At 38.0% G+C, this 22,718-nt stretch overlaps 1 protein-coding gene across 7 annotated transcripts in view; it reads right to left on the bottom strand.

Annotated features, from left to right (window-relative positions):
* Nucleotides 1–22,718, bottom strand: part of FRY (FRY microtubule binding protein) — a 361,526-nt gene that overhangs the window by 118,429 nt on the left and 220,379 nt on the right. For all 7 annotated transcript variants that reach the window (XM_074378020.1, XM_045514136.2, XM_074378016.1 and 4 more), the window contains 8 exons: nucleotides 20,729–20,868; nucleotides 16,988–17,078; nucleotides 16,689–16,768; nucleotides 16,503–16,583; nucleotides 10,926–11,094; nucleotides 8,436–8,528; nucleotides 8,243–8,341; nucleotides 6,490–6,591 (listed from right to left, as the gene is read on the bottom strand). In XM_074378020.1, coding sequence (XP_074234121.1) covers nucleotides 6,490–6,591; nucleotides 8,243–8,341; nucleotides 8,436–8,528; nucleotides 10,926–11,094; nucleotides 16,503–16,583; nucleotides 16,689–16,768; nucleotides 16,988–17,078; nucleotides 20,729–20,868 — 855 coding nt within the window. The remainder of the gene's footprint in view (nucleotides 1–6,489; nucleotides 6,592–8,242; nucleotides 8,342–8,435; nucleotides 8,529–10,925; nucleotides 11,095–16,502; nucleotides 16,584–16,688; nucleotides 16,769–16,987; nucleotides 17,079–20,728; nucleotides 20,869–22,718) is intronic.

The following is a 22,718-nucleotide window of genomic DNA, read 5'->3' as shown; positions in this document are numbered from 1 at the left end:
ATAATTGTTTAGAGATAATCTAAGATAAATTTACCATTAAACTACTTACTGAATAAAGATGAGTCACATAAATAAATTCTATGGAAAAGACTACAGGGAGTAGTTTTTTAGATTAGGAAAGAGATTTCTTATGTCTATGTATTTTTAAAATAACTTTGTAGTGTGAATATTATAAAATTCTCAATTTCTGTATGCATTTGGTCTGATTTTGGATTTTTTTCTTCTATTCTTCTGTCTCTTCACGTGCTGACACCACATCATTTTAATTTCTGAGGCTATAGGATGTATTTTACTATCTCGAATGGTCTACCTTCTACCATCCTCTGCTCTTTTTCTTTTATTTCTATTTTTAGGATTTTCTCAGATATTTGTGAAAATTTATTCTTCCAAATAAACTTTATAACTACTTTTCTAGCTCTAGGGAAAAAAATGTCCCAACTTTTTAGAAGCGTACCTTTATACACAAAGCACTTTTTTTGTTCTGTTAGTAAAACAGGTGATACTCCTTATAGTATGTCAAATGTCTTGGTTACATAAAAATACTTTAACTACTAAATGAGTAAAGTTGCATTTAAATTATTCCATCATTTAAAAATGTCAGGAATTCTAATTATCCTTCCTCCAGTCACTCCAGATCAGCAAATGTCTATGATGTGCTTCCACAGTGGTTAAAAGCAGACTATAGACACACCCGGCCTGGGTTTACACCCATCCTTGCCCTGCAGTTATTAGCAGCAGGGAACCTCTGCAATCCCCCTGGGTCTGATCGTCCCTGTCTGTGGAATGCAGATGATATTCCTCCCTCCCTCCTAGGAGTGTTAGGAGAACTAAATGAGTTAGTGCATAGAAGGAATTTAGCACCGTTCCTGCCCATTGTAATTAGTATTAGGTATGAGGCAAAGATCCAACAGCAAACAAAGGAGATGTAGTCCCTGACTTCAGGGAGCCTCCATTCCAGTGGAAACGTCTCCTCCTTTGTGAATGTCCCTTTATGAGCACACATTAAGTACTTTTTATGTTTGCACAGTGTGGCATTCAGCATTCTCTCTTGTGCCTTATCCCACATTGTGGATCATGACCAGGTAGGGCAATCATCATCTAACTTCCGTTTAGGAGCTTAACTGAAATCTCCTGTTTAAATGATTCATATTACTGTCTTCTGCTTAACTTCAACTTCTCTTATACTCTTTCCCTGCCCCTCTACCCACAATTATCTTTTTGATGCATCTTGTTGTGACTGATGTCCTTTCACTCTTAAGAGTGTGCTTGAGATTGTCTATTTTTGCTCCCATAGAGACTGAAGAATGTTAACGGCAACAAGTAGGAAGAACAGAATTCGCTGATAACTTGGTTGGTGATAGGGTCATTGGCCAGACCATTTCCCAAGATCCATCAGCTGACCATTTGCACCCAGTCACAGGGGCTTCCTATAAATATGCAAATTCTGTGGCTATGCCTCAGATATTCTAAACCAGAATCTCCAGAGGTAGGTTTCAGCAAGTTGCATTTGTAACAGGCTCCCTCAGAGATTCTCATGGACACTAAGGTAAAGATCTACTGATAACAGCTTGAAAAAAAATTCTAGTCATCTTTTGATCTTGTTATACTCAAAACTCTTGCAATTTTTCTTCCATCATAACTGAAGCGATTGAAGTAAACCTATTTCTTTCTGTTATATTTCCTTGCATATCACAGCACGGTCAACACCTTCCTTCTTTTTGGTACCCCCTTTTGATACCTCAATCAATTTACTTTGCTTGTAAGCCCATATTTTTGATGACTGAACTATCCAAATAATACATATGCTACAGCTTAGGATAACCTCTAAAATTACCATACCAACAGTTTACAGAGATTATTTTTCAATTCATAAATAAGGCATTCACAGAAATTAATACACTTGTCATCTGATCACTAATTTTCACACCCAATTTATGTGCACTATTCGAATTTATAAATTTCACTCTGAAAGGTGCCTTTGACAGATCCAAAACATAGATCTAAGAGATTTTTCTCAAGTTCATAGAAATGAGGTTAATAGTAAAACAGAATAATTACTTCTTAAATAGTTAATTCTGTACCCTTTAAATTTGATATTTACAGAGAACAACAGTTGTTCTAAATGGTACCACACATTTTAATGCATTCAGGCAACGACTGTGGAATCCTTAATATACTACTCCCTGCTTCCCCTTATAAAATAAGAATATCATTAATACCCTTACTATTATATGAAAACTTAAGAAAAAGCATTTCTTTAACTTCATTGTGATTATTACACACAAATATGTATTAAGTGCTGAAGACAAGCTTCATCAAAAAAATTAGGAGTTTGGGATTAGCAGATACAAACTACTATACATATAAAATAGATAAAAAACAAGGTCCTACTGTATGGCACAGGGAACTACATTTAATATGTTGTAATGACCTATAGTGGAAAAGAATCTGAAAAAGAATACAGACATATCTGAACCATGTTGCTGTACACCTGAAATTAAACAACATTGAATATCAACTATATGTCAATTAAGAAAAAAATTCATGGCAACCACACTTTTTTTTTTTTTAGATTCTTAATGGAAATCAAAAGACCTTCCTTGTACCTTCCGTGTCCTTTTTGAATGTATAATTCTCTATTATCATATCCTATTTGATTTTCTTTATAGCAGTTATCACTATCTGAAGTTTATTCCTTATCTATTTGTTTACTTGTTTACTGTCTTGTCTCCTCCTCTAAATTACAAGGTCTAAGAGACCAGAGAGTGTTACCGTCTCATTCATCACTTACTCCCAACACCTAGAAAAGTACCTGGCACATTTCTTGCCCCACTGACTGAGTAAGTGAATGCATTCAAGTCCTAGCAGAAGTGGTGATTAAATCAGAAGACTTATTTTTAAATCTGTACTTTGGTCTCTAGAACAATGAAGCTAGGCTGACTAATGTCTAACCTTCAAATGACGGACCTTCAGTTTTGTTATCTGAGCAAAATTTTTAGGAAAACAAATAATCATGAAAGTGTAGAGTTCAGTGCAACCTCTGACATGATCATGATAATCCATGATGATGTGTCTAAAGGCCCTCCCACTGGCCTGGCTCACAACAGACCTCCAATTAATGAGGCTTGTTGTTGCTATTAATTACATAGTAAATAGATTTCTTAACTTTGAGGTTTGTTTTTGGTTTTTGTTTTGTTTTTATAATCAAGCCCTCACTGGTATATTATATTCATTATTATAAGAAAAAAGAAATTTAAAGATTCTCCTAATTACACCCATTTTTGAGCATAAGAAACTAGCATATAGTTATTATGAAGACTTCATAATTACTGCATTTTAAAAGAACTGTTAATAAAGGAGGATTCATGACAAAAAATGAAAATAATATTAAGTCAGGTTTTAAAAACCTATTTCTTTTTTTGGAGTTAGATACGGTAAGGCAGCTATGAAGGGAATATGTCAGTTTTTTATAGCTCAATCTGTTCAGATTCTGACATAAAATGCATTGAAGAAAAAAGTATTGGTCACCACTGACCAGGAGTTCCTAAAAGATGTCAAGGTCATGGTGAGAAGGTGTTACAAATTTATCACCACTTTACAAGGATATATTGCTAATATATGGTTGACCGAGTTAATAAGTGTAAATAAAGGCTTCAAGTCTGTGTCACCAAAACTGCCTGCTTCTGAGAGACTGACACTGAGGATAAACAAGGACACTGACGTTAATGAGTGGTGAATCTGAGAGCTTGTTTACTTTGAAAGCAGATTCTTCCTGCTCACACTTTTCTATTCTGCTCTATGTCAGGCTGCCACCTTGATGACTCTCCTCTACAGAGCACATCAAAGGTGGCTGCCAAGTTCAACACGCAGCGTTCAAACACTGGGTTCGTCATATTGGAGCCTGTGTATGGGGTGGGGAGACAAGTGGGGGAGGGGACTGCAGGGGAAAAGGGGGATGGTGAAGATAGGAAAGAGCTGGATTGGAGGTCCTTTTGAAATGATATAGTTGGCTCTACATTCTACAAAATACTGAATTTTGACAAAGTATACTCATTCAAGACAAAGTATACTCTTGAAGCCATGCTAGTTTCTCCCCAGATATTTCTTCCTTTTTGAGACTCTTGAGGTTTGGAAGGTCTTCTGTATATTTATGGCATTTTTTTTTTGAGGACGGGTAGGTAATCAGGCTTATTTATTTATTCTTTAATTAATGGAGGTACTGGGGATTGAACCCAGGACCTTGTGCATGCTAAGCATGTGCTCTACCACTGAGCCAAACCCCCCTCACAATTTATGACATTTTTAAATGATCCAATTTAATCCCTACTGGGCTTTGTTCCAAATATGTGTGATATAATTTTATTCCAGTTGGAACTCATCAAGGATCTTATGTCTTTTACCCTTGAGGAGGTGAATTCCAGTAATTTATTACCCATAAAGTGAAATATCAGTGCCTTTCTTTTGCCTAATAACCACCTCTTCATGCTTCACAGGGTACCGAACCTCTAGACCTGGCACAGGTGTCTCCCTGCTGCCGCCTTTTCCATCCTCTCTGTCTGCATCATGCAGTTTGAAACTTCATTAGACGTCCCCCAGTGAAACGCCAAGCCCCTCAAGAACAGGGGACTGTGTAGCTAGTGTTTATACAACAGACTCCCCCATCTCTCCCGCTTCCGACACCTTCCCTAGCCCCTCATACAGTTCATAACTACTGGTGAACTGAGCTACGCTCTGGAACGTGGGTCAGTCTCTCTATACTGCTGACCCTTTCTACTCTTTCTGATCACGTTTCCTTGCCCTTTGAGAAATCCTAATGCTTGAGACGTCTGCAGAGGGAAACACCATCAGTGCGCAGCCCCACTTCTCTCGAGGGCTGCTGGTAACCCTGCTGTTAAGTCTTTTTGGTGGGCTTTGACCAGAGCTTCAAACAATATTCTAACTTTGAAGCAATTAAGTTCAAAGTGAGCTTATGCTGCTGTATTTCAAAAGCAACTCTGGACACAGAAAATTTTGGTCTTTTTGGCCACAAGAGTAAATTGTCACACAAAACCACTATTTTAATTCTAACTAAAATTCATCACAAACACATTTAACATAATACATACAGAAAAAAAATGAACATTCTTAATCATTTCTCTTTTTTTGGTTTTGAACAAAATGACCACTTTCTATTTGTGTAAAATGGAGGAAACAAAATGTAACATTTTTAACTGGAACTAATAAATGAATAACTTAAAAGTGGACCAAATAACAAAAAAAAATTATATTGGGCTGTGTGTTAGAAGTGTATGGCAGATGGATAAATCCCTAAACAAAACATCTGACAGTGGCCATTATATAATAGTTGATACCCTGAAAAGCATTTTCTTTTCCAGAATACAGGAAAGCTTAATTCTATATTCACTGCTATTATACTTCCCTGCCAATTTGAAGAAAATCAGTGATTCCAATCTTGGATTTCACAATTGGCTTGTAGAGCCAGTACATGGTGCTTAAAACAGCACCAAGGCAGATTATTGTGTAATTATGGTAAATGCCAAAATAATATAATTAATCTTAACCACTTCACTAAAGTGTCTTGGAACAAAAAAAGACAAGGCAACATGTCTAAGCACATACAGGATTTTACAACTAAGAACACTTCAAAAATTCTGAAGAAACAAGTATTCAACTTGTAAACGAATTCAGCATCTTTGGACACAACTGAGAGTAAGTGTGAAAAACATGTGCTACTTGCACTTATTAGAAACGGTGGCATTTAGTTGACTGTTATCAACAGGTCACTAAAACTTAAAGTATGTTCACCATGTTAAAGTTACAAAGCCAGTTTTAAAGCTAATCATTACAGTTGTTCTAGCTGTAGGTTCCTCGATTTCCGGGCCCACGACTTTATCCCTCACATCACCCGGCACCTGTACTGCCTACCTGAACAGCAGCTGTTCAGTGAAAGCTTAGGACTACTCAGTGGTCATATGGCTTGAACAGAATACCTTCAAATAATCACAAATAACGGGGACAGGAAATAAGTCTTTTCTGTTACTAGGTCAACCCCCCACAGGATGGAACACTTCCTCCCAAATATTTTCAGACTGGAGGGAGTTAGAGGAAGGATGGAGAAAGTTTAGGTGAGCTTCTGAAATCAATTTGCACGCTTATGCCAGTGAAGTGCGGCCTCCCCCCCACCTTTTTTTTTAATCATTTAGACAATATGTGACAATAGATGAACATACAGGGGCATTTAACTCTGCCTTTAAAGTTATCCTTATTAGGGGAGATTTTTTTCCCCCCCACATTTGATGTGATTTCTCTTAGCCCCAATCACCTTCTAAAACTGATGATATTTAAAAGAAAAACACACTAGAAACCTTTTTCACTGTTCCAACAGGATAGGATCATTTCCCCTGCAAACATCACAGAGTCACTCTCAGAAGCATATGTCCCAGCCTCAGACTCGTATACATTTTTATAAAAGAGCTGATAAATACTAACTTTGAGATTGGATAAGCAGTTGTTGAGGAAAACGTGCCACCTGTTCAGGAACAGCTGCTTCTGGCTGACACAGAGCAGACAGGTCACCAGGGGGTACAAGGCCTGAGGAGAGAGCAGACGAGGTCACAGGATGATGTATATCCCAACCAACCAGGTAACACACGCTCTCAGGACCCACTCCCCATCCATCTCCCTCTGTGAGCGCTGAACGGGCCAGAATACACAGGATGCTTTATCACACACCGATGCCCAACGGGTGCCGTGCAGAGGTGGGGATTTTGCAAGTGCTTTCTGATGCCACTGGACTAATCTAGAGTTATGTATAGGGTGCAGTGAGCTTCATGTATCAGGAGAAATCTGATTCCATGATTTAGACTTCCCTTATGGATTTTAAAAACAAACTTCTCAGAAAAGCAAGCAGGAAGGCACATTCGTGTTGAGAATGTCGCTGGCTTCGTCGCTCATAAAAATCTACTAGTTTGTCCCTGTCTTAGAGGTAGGGGTATATATTTTCTTTTGCATGCAATCCTCCTGTAATTAAGGACACTTCCTAAAAGAAATGTTATTGCATTGGTAAATCCCACCAAGACAAATTTAACCACAGGAGGAATTTGCTTACGACCGAATAAACAGAGGTGCTACTGTGCTTTCCCTGCCTAACTGGGCATGTTTCCCGCAGCAACTGGAGAAGACGGAAGAGCTAACGGGTGGCCACCCAGCAATACCTATGCGGAGCCCACCACTATTTTGCTGAACCAGATTAACAGGCACCTTTACGGCTCCCCCCAGATTAGGGCTAAGGAAGACTGAAACAAAAATGTAACTGGCCCTTCCCCTAAACTTGAATTAGAGAAAAATCTATTGTCATAATGAGAGTCAGTGCTTCACAATCCATTAACTTAGTTTTTTCTTATTAACTTAAGTTTTAAACTGACTTTGAAATATTGCTTCCCTTGACGGCAACTCTAATTCCAGCTGGTAATTTAAAAACAAAAATAAAAGCAGTCACAATGACCACAGAATGTAGATAAATGAGGAAATTTGTCACCACTCCTGGCAAAGCATGTCTGAATACATGACCAAATAATGGTGGTCATGTTCAGACGTTAAAGACTAGCAGAAACCATGCTAGTAACCAGCTAGCTAAGGAACCTGCCTCCTCCACACGATCACAATTACAGCTGGTATACCACCCGCCGGTTCATAAGCCAGAGCTTTGTTTACCACTGGGGGCAAAAGGTTGTGCTAATTTAGAAGACTTTTCTATGCTGCTCTTCGGTCCGAAAGCATTCCCCCAAATTGTCTTCTCAGCCTTCGGAGAATCTTTCCTCTGGGCACCTGTGTCCCAACTCCCTTTCCTGCCTGGTTCCACTTTGATTTGATCAGAATGGGAATTAATCACTCAAGATTTCTGAGGATCGAGTAGAGAAACTCTTTTTATAATCTTTAGCCTTCAGTTTGGAAAAAACACTCAGAGATTAAAATAAAAGTGAAGTGAAGCCAATCTTGAAAATAAACAACGGAATCCTTAGGACTAGAGGGGTCACCCGAGGCGACATGGTTTCATCTCCTGACATTACCACAATTCAATCATGGTCAACACTAGGTGCAAGCTCCAAGATTTGAAATGCTGCCTCTTTCTGATGGAGCTATAGTAATTCTCCCAGCTGTGGAACAGTTAACGACTCAGACTTCAGCCTAGGAATTTCAGTCTCCATAGTTCTGTGTTCTGGGTTTTCTCATAGTTACTAACCAGGGAATGCTTCTTTCGAGAAGAAAGTTCCAGCGTGGTATCATACAGGCTTTCGACGAAGTTTCTGAGGCAGGGAACGTTTACTTCATTTTTGACAGCCTGAAACAGAGGTGCGTGTTCATGTTATACTCATGAAACTGGTGATTCTCTGATCCAATCTGAAGACGTTCTTAAAAATGAAAATGTAACTCACAGCCGCAACTGGGACAAGAATTTCAACAAAAAGCCCAGCCAAGGCATGCTTGATGTCTTTGTCTTTGACCTCGAGGAAGTAATGTGCACATTCCTAGGAAGTAGAAAAAAGAGTAAAGGGAGGGAGGAAGATTGAGATGTGCACATAAAATGTACATGAACACATTTAAGTAAACATATCTTAAGTCAATCATACCTATTAACACAGTATATTCTACACTCTATTAAAATGACTAGATTCAGGCATTTATATTTAAGTTCACAACAACCTTCAGTGACATTTTGCAAGGCTGGTTTTCTCACTCTCTCCAAATCACTACGCTGAAAGGACAAAGCACCTATAACCAGCAAGCAGATGCGTGAATTGGTTCCTTCATTCATTTCCAACAAATTTCTATTGGCTACCTGCTGTGTGGGGGGCCCTGGGTCCTTGATTAATCCCAAACACAGAGCCCCAGAGAAGGTCAACATAGGAAAAGAGGCAGAAGACACTAAACTTATTTTAGGCCGTGACAGCCCCCGGCACAGAGCTGTCTACTTGTTAGCCCTGACATTTTAGGTGTTTATTATTCACAAGTTTCATGAGCAAGTCTGGAATGCCTCCCTTCCCCACCTCTGACAAGGGAGCCTTTGGAACGAATCCTCAAGCAAGGATCTCTTTGCCTGTGGACTCCTGCCTACGAAAGGGTATTTCTGGTTGCCCAGGGAATAATTTATTAGAAGATTTGCCGTGTCCTGAATTCTGCCAGCCCCTTTCTCCTCCCTGGCCTTTAGGGCAGTAAATTACTGTGGTCTTTTTTAGGTGTTGTTTTCATGGACGAGTCCAAGGCGACATGTATTTGTGATGACATGTTAGTATCTGTATCCACTATTACCACTTATTTTCAGTCAACATTGGGACCATTGCCAACAACAGTTACTCAGGTCCCCAGTATATCAATATCATACTAAGACATCAGTCCAAGACAGGCGCTGCCAGCACGGAAAGTCTTTGAGACAGTTTTCCTGATCCACAATGGAGCTTGATGGTTCTCAGAATTGTGGGCCCTTTCCTATGTTATTTTATATATGTATGTAAGTACTGTCTCAAATCGTCATTCAAGTACGTAGATAGACAAATCGTTAGTATGAAAGAGAGAGAAAAATAGTTAGCATTTACTGAGTGCTTATCATGCGCCAAGAATGCCCAGAACCACCTTCTACAGTTAGAGTCACTGTTCCTACTTTGCAGACAAGGTAAGTGAGGCTGGGAGGGGTTAAGTGTGACTTGTCCAAGGTCACAGAGCTGGTCAGCACTGAAGCTTGAATTCAAACCTAAGAAGTTTGATACAGGGCCTATATTTTTTTTTAACAGCTTTATTGAGACATAGTTCGTATACCATGCAATTCACGCATTTAAAGAGTACAATTCAATAGCTTCTAGTATATTCACAATTGTACATGTTTCACCACAGTCAAATTTAGAAACTTCTCATCATCCACGAGAGAAACACGGCACCTGTTAGCAGTCATCCCCAGCCCGTTACTCACACGCCCTTCTCCAGCAAACGACACAACTAACCTACTTTCTGTCTCTGTGGATTTGCCCATCCTGGACATATGCTATTATTAATAACGCTGCCACGAACATTTGCATGCAAGTTTTTGCGTGGACGTATATTTTTATTTCTCTTGGATACTGTACCTAGACTTGGAATTACTGGATTATACAGTAATTCTAGATTTAAACATCTGAGGAACTGCCAGACAGTCTTCACAAGCTGCTGAGCTGTTTTATATTCCCACCAGCAGAGTATGAAGGTTCCACTTTCTCTAAATCCTCAGCAACAGGTGACTTGCTGTTGTCTGTCCCTTGGATTATAAAAGTGGCACAACCTACATTCATAACCCCTGTATCTACAATCTTCATTAAGATCCTCACTAAATCTAACTCACAATAGCATTAGGGAAAAATCCCTTCAAATACTAAAGTTCTATAAAATCTAAGAGAGCTGTGTATTCTGGGAAATCCTCATTAGCAACATTCTTTTTTTTTTTTAGTACATAATGGTGAACACTGGGTAGACACCTAAACCTGTATGATTTGGTTGATTTTTAAAAATTGATTCCTTTTTATACTATGAATAAAAAAGGATTTCACTATTTAAAGTTCTCATGCCTAGAAATGTTAACATAGCCAATGCAATGCAATCAGTCTGAAAAAGTAAAAACTTAGCTATATTTATTGACAGAACAATGGCAGCCAATAGGTAAAAAAAGAGAAAAAAAAGTTCACAGATAAGATTTCACTGTACATCCTACTCCAAAGATGATATGACTTTAAAAATTAAATTATGTGCCTTAAACGCAATTATTTGGTTATGAAACACTTTAGGAATCACCGAGGGAAAAAAAGTAGGGCTTTTTCCTACGTTGACAAGTGAATGGGTGTTCACCTCCCATGTCTGTTACACTGAGGAAAGACGCTCACTTCTCCTGCCCAAGACATTACCTGCATAAACTGAAGAGAGGCTTCAAAGTCTTCCACTGGATACATCTTAATTCGAAAGAATTTCATCCCCATAATCAAGCTGATGATGCTCTGAACCACATAGGGGCTCTGCTCTTTGTGCCGTAATTCTTTTAGCTCTGCCATAAATTTCTTCTTCACAGCAGGGAATCTAGGAAGAGAACATGAGTGACTGATCAAATAACGGGTAGGAAAGTGACTGTAATGGAGGCGTCCAGCGTCTGGGACTGTCAGGGCACAGTGATGGGGGTCCTTCGAATCAGGTGAGGTACAGTGGCTGTCCTCTTGTAAAGGTTTTGATACTGGGGATTTGGGAAAGAATCCAGTCTCCTCCTTTCTTCTCTTATTCTGTCAGATGCTCAACCTCTCCTTCAGCCCAGGGAGAAGACCCAAGGTTATTCAGACTCTTTCGGAATGGTCTAGCTCTCAAACTGAGCCTGACGAAAAGCTTCATTTCCTCAGGCTAAGCAATTTCCACCATGTTTACAGACCCCAGAGGCCTGAAGTTTCCAATTGTGAACAGGCGGACAGTAACATACAAGGCCAGGTATTTCTGATAATGACAGCAAACAATGCCAAGTAATATTCTTACATTCATTTCCAAAGTTTTCTGTTGTTGTTTCTTTTATAGTCTTAGGCTAATGATTGTTGAAAAAAGTATTTTTAGGCTGAAGGAAAATCTAGCAATGGGAAAACTCAAATCATCTCCAAAAGCTGACTAACTCTCCACTACATGCATGGGATTTCACAAGTAAAAACTCACAGTCCCCAAGGAGCTTAAGGCATTTGCATTGTCTGAAAGTAAAATAATATTAATAATTGATAATATTAATTACAACAACATTATCATATAAGATTAAAAAGAATAGATCCCAGGAGGACAGAAAGCAGCAGCAAATTCTCTGAGCACGTAAGATCACGAACAGACAAGTTATTCAAACACTTTCCGAGATGGTTGATTTGACTATTAGTTAAAAAAAAAAAAACAGGGAAAGCATTCTAAGACTCACTGTATTTTTTCCTGAGACAATCAGCCTGAGTTTCCGCAAAAGATCAATTAAGAGGGCATGATCAGAGAGGGTAACTATGATTCCACAAGTTAAAGGCCAACTAATAGAATCCCAGAAGTTTGAAACGACAACCCTCGACACCCCAAAGTAGAAATTTCAGGACATCTAAAGTAGGTGTAAACACACAGGTACGGCTTCACCAAAAGGCACAGCAAGGGGTGTATGACTGGTAAGTTGGGTGTCAGGGGCTTCGTGAGAGTCGGCAATTTTCTCATGCTTGGCTTGAGTGGAGGAGGTTATGTGATTTTTTTTTGATAACAATGTGTTAAAATTGTATTTTCTAAACAATTTATGAATTTTTTTTTGTTTGCTGCATATAGCAAGAAAAGATTTTAAGGCAGCAGTGAAGCAGAAGATGTAAATTTATTCCAGCATCATCATTCTTTTCTACTTCTTATAGAAAAAAAAGATGATGATGATGGTGAAGATGATGGGGATGGTGATGATGGTGGTGATGATGTTGATGGTGGTGATGATGATGATGGTGGTGGTGACAGCAGCAAGTAGACATAAAGCACTCATAGTATGTGGCAAGTTCAGTGAGCTTTACATCTAGCAACTCATTTAGTCCTCACAACAACTCCAGTAGATAATGTGCTAACGTCACACAGCACATAAGTGGTGGAGCCAGAATTTTAACCCACGTGTCTGGCTCTAGAGTTCCTACTCTTACTCTCTGAGCTAAATGATGTCTAGACCAGTGATTCTCACAGTGTGGTCCCCAGATCAGCAGCATCAGCCTCAACTGGGAACTTGTGAGCAATATACATTCTCTGGCTCACTCCACACCTGCTGAATAGCCTGGGGATGAGTCCAGTGATCTTGTTTAACAAGCCCTTTAGGTGATTCTAGGAATAACAATTAGATGCCCTTGTAAGATGTCTTACGCTTTACCATGCACATTATACTCTTTCACATTCTTATCTTCACTACAATCCATTGAGTCAGGTAGCAAGTGTGTTTCCATTTTATGAATGATGAAACTGACCGGAAGATCAAAGTGACAAAGATAAGACTCAAACACAGAACTTCTAATCTGAATTCCAAGAATTTCCACTATTCCGTAGCTACCTCAGACAGTCACGAGCTAGGAAGTGCAGCCCCTGCCCTATCTAGAATAGTGTACAACTTGATTGGGAAGATGCAGCAATGTAGCATTGCCCAAAAGCCATGTGAATAATAACAATTTTAAAAACAATCATTATTATTATTTTTGAGGTGTGTTAGCTTGTGCCTGGGACTTTGTCTGGATCTCTCTGATCCTTCAGGAAGGTTAAATGCCCCAGACCAGATCACTCTCTCATTTCACATGCTTCTTATGTGAATAATATACTTAAAGAGACTAGGGGGCATTGGGGAATGAGGGGCTTTTTCCTTCTGGATAATTAGGGTAGATCTCACAGGGGATTTGTGTTGGGGTGAAGGGTGAGCTGAGGTCTTCAGGCAAAGACAGGTGAAGAACAGGAAGCAGAAATGGCACTGCAAAGCAACTGAAGTGACACTTTCGATCAAGATTATAAAAATTTAATAATTCCCAACCCTACTAGATTTTTTAACATTACATTTTAATTTAAGTTAGTTCCAAACACTAAAAAAACTATCTATGGTTTTAATTTTGAAATGTGAGTGTTTACAAGGACAAAGATAACTTTACAGATTAGAGTTATATTGTCTATTTATTTATTTATTGAGTTATATTGTTTTAAAGATCACATGATACTTAGAAAAGTGTGTTTTCCATTGCTAACTCACAACTGAAACAAGGAGAGGTAAGAAAAGGCAGGTTATTTGTACGCCTCACTATTTCAATATTCTCATGAGTTAGTGGCTAAAGTCTACTTCCCATTTAAAAATAAATATGGCTATCTTTTACTTTAAAAAGCTCCAAGTGACATAAAAATGTTATTTTAAAATAAAAATAACCCAAAAAGCTATTTGTGCTTAAAATCTATTTTCCCTTAAAGTAATTTTAGGAAAAAATTAATTTCTTTTTAATGACCATGACTTTAGTGTTTAGTATTCTTTAGCAAATACAGTAACTAAATGATTACTTGGTCTTCTGCTTTAAAATGTATAGTATATACCATTAAAGTGAGAGTATAAGAATATATACATTAAAATTATATCACATAAAGAGAGAGTAGTTTTGAAATTATGAACTTTATAAACAACTATCACTATTTAAATGAATATACCAGATTTTAATCAAAGAAACTTACCTTAAAAAAACCCAATTTTAACTTAATTGACTGAAAAAGTCAAGGTGGAGATCACTTAACGGCAAAAAAAAATTTTCCCCTTAGTGATAGGAATTAAGTGCATTATCATTAGTAAGATGAAAATTGGTGATTCGGCTAAAACTTAAAGATCAAACTAAGCATTAATAACTAAAGTCATAATGAAGAAAATATTTCATATGCATTACCACTGGGATCTAGATATAAAGTCTAAAATTACAATTGCTCCATTACTCAAGTTTATTATTTTTTTAATGATAACCAGCCTATACTAGCTAGATAAGCATACATCCTTTTTCCCCCCTGAGATCAAAGGGAGCAGTAATTTTCTAAGGCACCAATAAAGTAAGGATCCTGGTATACTCATGAGAAGAATGTACTGTGATGATTTGTAATATGACACCAGTTGAAGATTATACCGTCTATCAATAAAGATTAACTCAGTATTGACTGGTTGAGAATCTATCATTGTAATTACTATTTATTATGGTAAGAACCCACTGGCCAAGGCGTTTTCTTGTGACTAGAAAGTACTGGAGCATTGTTCAAATTGAGGCATTTGTTATAGCCTGCTGTTGCAGAATTCAGACAAATATTGACATCATGAAAATTAAAAAAGCCACTGTTGGCAAGAAAATACTGGCTTGGAGGATCATAAATCTGACCTGATATGGAAATTCCCACAACCTTAGAATGTTGCTTAATTATGACCATGCTTCCCAATTCATTCTCCAACAGTTCAAAATCAATGTAGCTAAGGAAGCTCCTTCTATAGTAACTGACACTGTTATGCATAATGCACAAAAACTAAGAAAAACACAAGAAGTCATTTTTGGTATATCAAATTTTCCAAATGATTATATAAGACAGTTATGCAGGGATAATCACAAGAGAATTACAAAGGAACATGATGAGATTTTCAGGGTCTGACAAATCGGCCAAAACACATATTAACAACTCATTTTTCTGATCTTTTCTAGGAATGAGGTAGAAACACATGAGTTAATTTGCCAGATAATTGCAGCTTATTCCTTCAAAAAGCCAATACTTGCATTATTTAATTGCAATGGAAATCTCTCCAAAACGCATTACACACTTTTCTTTCTTGATGACTCATGAACCGCAGCTATTACAATGGGCTATAAAAAAAATACAACACATTCTCACGCGAAATGGTCCACATAACTCTATTATTTAGTTCGTATGAATGCTTTGGCCAATTTTTCTTTTCTCTCTGTTGCTGTCAGTTTTTGAGTTTGCTACTTCTCCATGTGTCAGTGTAGCTACCTCTCTTCCACCTAACAGTAAGTAGTCTAGATGAATAGATAAATGGGGTTAGATTAAATAAATCATCTTTCAGGTCTGTTTCCTGAGTTCTTGTCTATGTTTTGGCTAGGTAAGGTTGTTGCGTAAGTACTTTTTAAAAATTTTGTCTTTTGATAAATTGAGTATTTCCATGCTGCTAAGTTAGGAAATTCCATCTCTTGAAGATAAAAATCTTTCTGAGGATTGCATTTCACAAGGATCAGGGCATCACCGTTGCTCCAAGCTGGCCTCTTGGCTTGGATTTACGTGATGTCTCTGGCTCACTCTGCCTAACCTTAGGCATTCAGGATCCTGCCCAATTTGCCTCAGAGTTGAATAAGAAGACGGGTGAATAGGGTGTGACATCACTTTTGGAAGAAGTATATTATTGCTAATAGCCTAATGCCACTTTGTTCTAGCCTGCTAAGTAGTGTTATGGGGCCAGATAAATTTAGCAATGAGAATTTTCCGACTTGTTTCCATGACAGAGTCTGGGACGTTTTTAGCTCAGTTGAATTAAGTAAGGCCTATAGTAAAGGGACATTCTAGAATGGAATTTTCCTACTCAGATGCTGTATCATAACCACCTACTCATGGAATACAGAAAACAAAACTTTTAAAACTGATAAACTTCTTTGGAAAATTGGGCAGGGAGAAAAGTACTGTGGGTAGTTCATTTCCTTCTCTGCTGCAGCAGTCTGGAACCCACGGTCTCTTAGGGTCTGGCCCCAGTGCCAAGTGAAAAAGATAACGGAGAAAACAAATTGGAAAAAGACCTGGTACTCGCCTTGGGGAGCTCTTAGCGTGGTTCAGAGACAGGGCACACACAGCAAAAAGAACCGCAGTTTCCTGTAAACTCACAACCTCCCCCTTCCCGAGAGGAGGGCTGGGTGGCACAGAGAAGGGGCACATATGCTTTTTGGTAAAGCACTCTGAGGCTCACTTACTTAGCTTGGGCCAGCACTCCAATGACTTCAGCATACAGGTCGGCCACAATGTGCATATTGCCAGTGTTAGGACCAAGGTACCTAAATAAGATACAGTTAGATAATCAGGTCATCTGAAAAGAGCAGACTTGATTTAGCTTTAAGAACCCAACTTCTTCAAAATTCTAAGGTGAGAAATTACTTTACCCTTCTTTGTATTTAAAGTGCTTGAAAGCCAAGTTAATAACATCATGTATTAAGCTGTCTATTACAGGATGAAGTGGAATCTGGAAAAAAAAAAAGATGACTCTTAATTTGGAAAGGAAAATTAAAGATCAAATCAGTACTTCCAGTGACTATACATGGCCTTTAGCAATCAACAAATATAATTCATATGACCCAGTATGTGAAACTCATGAACAACTTAATAAACTTAGGCCTTAAAAAGTAAGTCATTTTTAGATAAATAAGTCTTATATAAAAGTAATAGTAAATTTATGACCTACCTGTTTCAAAACTTCTATTAACACTAAAGAAAAAATAAAGTCAATGGCGAGGTCCCGTCTTTCCATTAAATAATCTCGCTGCTGTTCATCACTGTAAAATTTAAAATACTAGCATTAAATGGCACGGAAAATATTCTCAGAGTGATATAATTCACCAAAAATCTAGGACCCATCCCCAGTGGACTGCAAACCAGTTCTGTGACAACAAGATTGCAATGGGAAATACATGCGAAAGTTATTCCTATGATCAGTGTGGTGCCGTGGACAAATACTGGATCCAAATATTTGACTCATGTTTTAAATTTTCAACAATGTCAATTTGAAATAGCTATTTGTGAGTCTACAACTTCATCTTACGGACTTTTCAAGGTACCTTTCAACCCAGGAATCCTACCACCTGTAAAATGAAAACAAACACGAGACAGGGCTGCCATGCTGGAGGCAGACACTGAAAGGATCTTGTGGAAAGAGCTCAACATTGGAGAGAAATAATATGATTACCAACCAGAGCAGGACTGCGGTGGGTGGAGAAAGGGATCAGCATTACTTCTCTTTTTCTCCCCTCGTCCCTTTCCTTGTGACCTTCTGTCACTTGAGACTGACAAGAGGAAGAAAGAAGTGGAGGGGTGGTGGAAGAGAGAAAGATTAGAAGGCAGATGGAGGTTAAGAGGGGCAAAGTGGAGCCATCTGAACTCATTCAAAAGTTAGGGAGCAGAATTCTCACCGGCAAGAGGACAGAAATGTGAGTTCAACGCCAGCCCCCTTCACTTCCTGCTTGTCTAACGTGCTGACTGAGGGCTAACTGGGAACTGAACAAATGAAGTGACTGCCGAGCTCCTTAGCACAGAACAGCGGCTGAGGGCACTGGTTTTAGCATGGAACAGTCCTGGGTTAAAATTATGCCTCTTCCACTTACCAGTGATTTTTCCATCTATAAACTCAGACTAATAATGGTAATTCTAGTAAGGTCTGTTTGGGTATTAAGTAAGATAAAACATGTAAGTACTTAGTACAGTCTCCCAAACATACAACTGCTCAGTACTCATATATTAAATAAAACCAGTGAGACAGGAGGACAGGATTTGGATTTGTCAGGCAGACAATTTCAAAATAAGCCAAGACTTATGTTAAATAGGGAACGTTCTTTCTCTACAGTCAGAAAAGAGTGAGGAGAAAAAGGTGATATTTAAAAGATATAAAGAAGAACTCTGGAGGAGCTCCCCAGCCTTGAGCAAGTCAAGCAGGTGACAGAGCAGGTTAACAAAGGAAGCTGCAGCTTTAACTTTCAAGGGGAAATGTATGGACAGGGTAGGAGCTCATTCATTCAGGATCATTTACAAACGGTCCTGCCAGGAGGAAGAGCGGTGGACCAAATCATCCATCTGGAGTCCTTTGAGACCCACCAGAACTAGAAAGTGTTACTGCCAGATGGAGGAGGGGAGGGGAAAACATACGGAGCTGCATTAAAAAGAGGGTGTCCACAAGTCTGACCCAGGGTTACACCATGGTAGGGAAACAAGAAGCCTGAAGACCACAGGGAAGGAAAACTCTCAAACGTGACCAGCACAGTGGAGAGGAGGAAGCTAGTAAGGGTCTTCAAAAGAGGCCAGAGGACCTTGAGAAAGTAGCAAAAAAATTTTGGTAGAAAAAAAAAATTTAACTCCTGATTCTATTTTATTTAATAATGCTTTCAAATGAAAGTTAAGACATACATTTCCAATGATGAATTCAACTTTATTGCTGGTTTGAGGTCTAACTGCCAGGAGCCAGAGGCATCCGACAAATTTATTTGGCAGTCAAAATGTTGATACTATACTAATCTTAGAAATCATAACCCAAACACACATCCATCACATTTGACTGTTTTCAGTTGCTTATGCTTCTCCCTGAAGTTCCTCTTTTCTTGTTTCTAGTAACAGAAACTCCCTTTATTAACTACATCATATTCTAGAGACCCTCATTCTGTTGGCTTTGTCACAAACATTTCTCTCTTTCTTAGTTTAAACTTTAAAATGCCAACTAAGATGCAAGAGAGTTGGGTTTCCCTGTCCTGATTCTGTATCTAATCTCAACAATTACTCTCATATCCTGAAAAGAATCATTAATACAACCCCAAAACCTACTATTTTCAATGCATAAGAAATCAACTCATGAAAAACCTACTTTTAATAACTAAATTCTAACAAAACAGAGGAACAAAATTAAAACTTACTTAATTCAGCTCACTAAAACTGCCCCACTCCCCATCCCCAGAAAGCTTTAGTTACAGTTTTCATAAGCTGAATGTAATATGGGGGAAATAGTAAAGTGATCTCATTAATTTATTAATCATACCATCTGAACCACTTTCAGACACAGAATCAAAATTCTCCCTTTAAATCTGATACATTAAAAATCTATTTATGAGAGACTGCCAATTAGTATGGGGTGATAAAAATTATCATCCCCCCAATTTGAGGTGATAAAAATATTCCTGAATTAGACAGTGCTGATGGCTGTACTACTCTGTGAATATACTAAAAACACGGAATTACACACTTTAAAAGGAAGCATTTTATGGTATGTAAATTATAGCTCAATTTTTTAAAAAAGCTTTCAACTAAAAGTATTATTCAATATGAAAAAGTTATTAATCTCTCCCCCAAAGTGATAAGCAAATGGTTGAATCTTGCATAAACTCAAGCCTTTGTACATATTACAAAACGGAACTATAAGTTCACGTGATATGTAATTTGGTAAAATGACAGGTCTTCAATTTCAAAAGAAGTTTATATATTTTTAAGAAGTATTAGGGGTGTCAAGAAAAAGGACAGAGATAAAACACTCACAAGCAGTAGTTAATATCTGATTCTTCTAAGTGATTAACTTCAGTTTATTGTCTTTAAAAGCATAAAAAAGTATAATCAATTCATGTGGAGAAATCTGCTTTTAAAATAATCTGGTTTTTTAAAAAAAGTAAACATATTAAATTTTCTCATATTTGCTCCCTTGCTATAATAGGTTGATTTCAAGCATATGAAATTGTATGTATTTACCTAAAATTCTCGGGGACACACCTGCATTGGACAGAATGAGAATTTGAAGTTTTATGGCTGCTGAACAGCTCCTGTAGCAGCAAGTCCCACTTGTCAAAATCACAAGAGAAGGGAACCACAGAACGAATAAACACAATTCTCAGCTGGAAGGGAAGTTAGAGTTGGGGTAATCTGACTTCCCTGCTTTGCTCATAAAGAGACTGAGGTAGCGAGAGGTGGTGAGTTGCCCAAAGTCAAGTGGCTGATCAGTGGCAGCACCAGGACCGGGCAATCGAGATTACAAATGTGAACCCAAACATCTAGGCCGTGTTGTGCAGGGCCTGCCACCGACCTTCTGCCTCTAGAAGCAGACTGGAGGAGAGAGGGCCCAGGAGAGAAGTAGGCAGAGGGCTACCTGGGGTCCCTTACACCTTGCCCTCACCGAGGTCAAAATAAGGCCGAGTGTGCACTTTCAATCTGTGGCAGCTGACAGTGACTAATATCCCAAATGTGCTGCCTGCCAGACAAGGGGGCCCCTGCAGCGTGTGCTTGTGTGTGAAGAGGCAGGAGGACCTAGATGCCTTGTAACTCCCACTTTGATTTGTTTCTTAAGAAAAAAGAAGGAAAAAAAGAAAGAAAAAAAAAAAGAAGGAAAGAAAGAAAGGAAGGAAAGGAAAAAAGAAAGAAAGACTATAATCCTCATAATCCTGACACAAAAGAAACGTACCTTTTGGATTTATTGCTTGTTCTTGGTCTGTATTCATGTGATTCATCCTCAATGCCATTTTGCCTTTTGTACCAGTCAAACAATGTCCGCAGAATAGAAGGCAGGCAGTACTCAGAAAGGGAGCTCATTGAGCTGATGACCTACAGGGAAAAACAGGCGAATAAAAAGCATGGGTGGCACCGCCAACTACTGAGAAATTTCATCTCACAATGAACTCCAAACCATACTCACTACAAAGTTTTCTTATTTATCACAGTCCTCTCCTTAAATATCTTTATTCGGACATTCCCAAGTGCCCGACTTTCTTACTGTTGACAGATGTTCCTGACAGAATAACAACTTTGTGGTTTAAGAAAGTTAGTTACTTTGACTCTCTTTCATTCTAAAAATCAGATGGAAACTGCATACAGGTTGTTCATGGACCATAAAGAAATTATTTTCCCACACCATCTAAGAAGTACAGTGCCTTGTACTTCTTAGAGCCTCAAAAATGCTTGTTATATAAACACATACATTAATTAATACACTTACATTAATCGCTTAGGTGAAATAAGCAGATCCATCCTCCAAACAAATAACCTATGTGATAATACAGTGTATGGTTTCCTACCAATAACCATTCATACAGTAATCTGAGGTCTGCCCCAAATTAGACTCAAGATACGAGTCAGCAGCAATAATTCACCCTGTGTTACATTAAAGGCAAACTTTCCCCCTTTTCTTTAAACAACAAATATGCTTTTGATAGATGAGTCATTCTAATTTCCTTACCTGGAAAGATTCCTGATCTTTTACTCATTATCACCAAAAAAATGAACCTCAATCCGTATCTCATACAATATGCAAAAATTAACTGAAAATGGATCACAGACTTAAGAGTAACACCTAAAACTATAAAATTTCTGAAGAAAACATAGCAGAAAATCCTTGTGATTTGGGGGTAAGCAAGGATTTCTTAGGTATCAAACCAAAAGCAAAGTCCATGGTAATTCGATATACTGAAAATTATCAAAATTAAAAGCTTATTCTTTTAGAAAGATACTGTTAAAGTGATGAAAAGACAGATCACAGACTGGGAGAAAATATTTTCAAAACGCCTCTCTGATAAAGGTCTTATAATCAGAATATATAAAACTGCAATGAGATAGATTTTAATTGCTTAATTAACAAACAGTATCAGCAAATTATAACACCCAGTGCTGATGAAACAATGATAAAATGGACATGTTCATACACTACAGATAAAAGAAAAACTTGGCGTAACATCTGGAAGGTAATTTGGAAATACATATCAAGAACCTAATAAAAATCACGCTTCATAAGCCCACTCAGGAATTTATCTCAAGTACGTAATTAGAGATGAGTAAGAATGTTCAGGACAGCATTACCTATTATAGCAAAAAAAATGTAAACAACTCAAATGTCCAGCTATATGTAAATGCCTTAAAACAAGGCAGAATTTGATATAGCCCATCTATGAAACCATTAAAAACCCTATTTCAAAAATATTGAATGATATGAAAATGTTCATGATACATTAAGTGAAAAAAAGTGAAAGATTATTTAATTGGTATGATCCCAATTTGATACTCTAAGTAGGAATATATAGAAAATAAGACCACGAGGGAACACACTAACATATGAAAAGTGCATATTAAAATCAGGAGTTCTCTGGAGAGAGATCCCCAGATGAAGTGGGTAGGGAGGCGTTTAAGGGAAATGAAGGTAGGATTTTCCCTGGGCCTTTTCGAGAAAGGTCAGAAATTTGAAATCAGAGTCAAGAAAGAAACTAAGCAGGGAGCCTAAGCAGGAAATCATCTGGTAATGAAGGTGCAAAATAATTGTTTGTTAGAATGATTATATGATTAATTTAATGAAGGAACTGAAAGAAAAAATTATCTGACTGGTGTTGGGACTTTGGTATACCAGCATGGAGGGAAATAATGTTGCACATTTTAAGTTGGAACTAATTCTCTATAAAAGGTACTTC

This window comes from Camelus bactrianus, chromosome 14 (genome assembly GCF_048773025.1).
Source record: "Camelus bactrianus isolate YW-2024 breed Bactrian camel chromosome 14, ASM4877302v1, whole genome shotgun sequence".
NCBI classification, from domain to species: Eukaryota; Metazoa; Chordata; class Mammalia; order Artiodactyla; family Camelidae; genus Camelus; species Camelus bactrianus.
The sequence above is the reverse complement of the archived record's forward strand: the minus strand, read 5'-3'. Positions and strand labels throughout refer to the sequence as shown.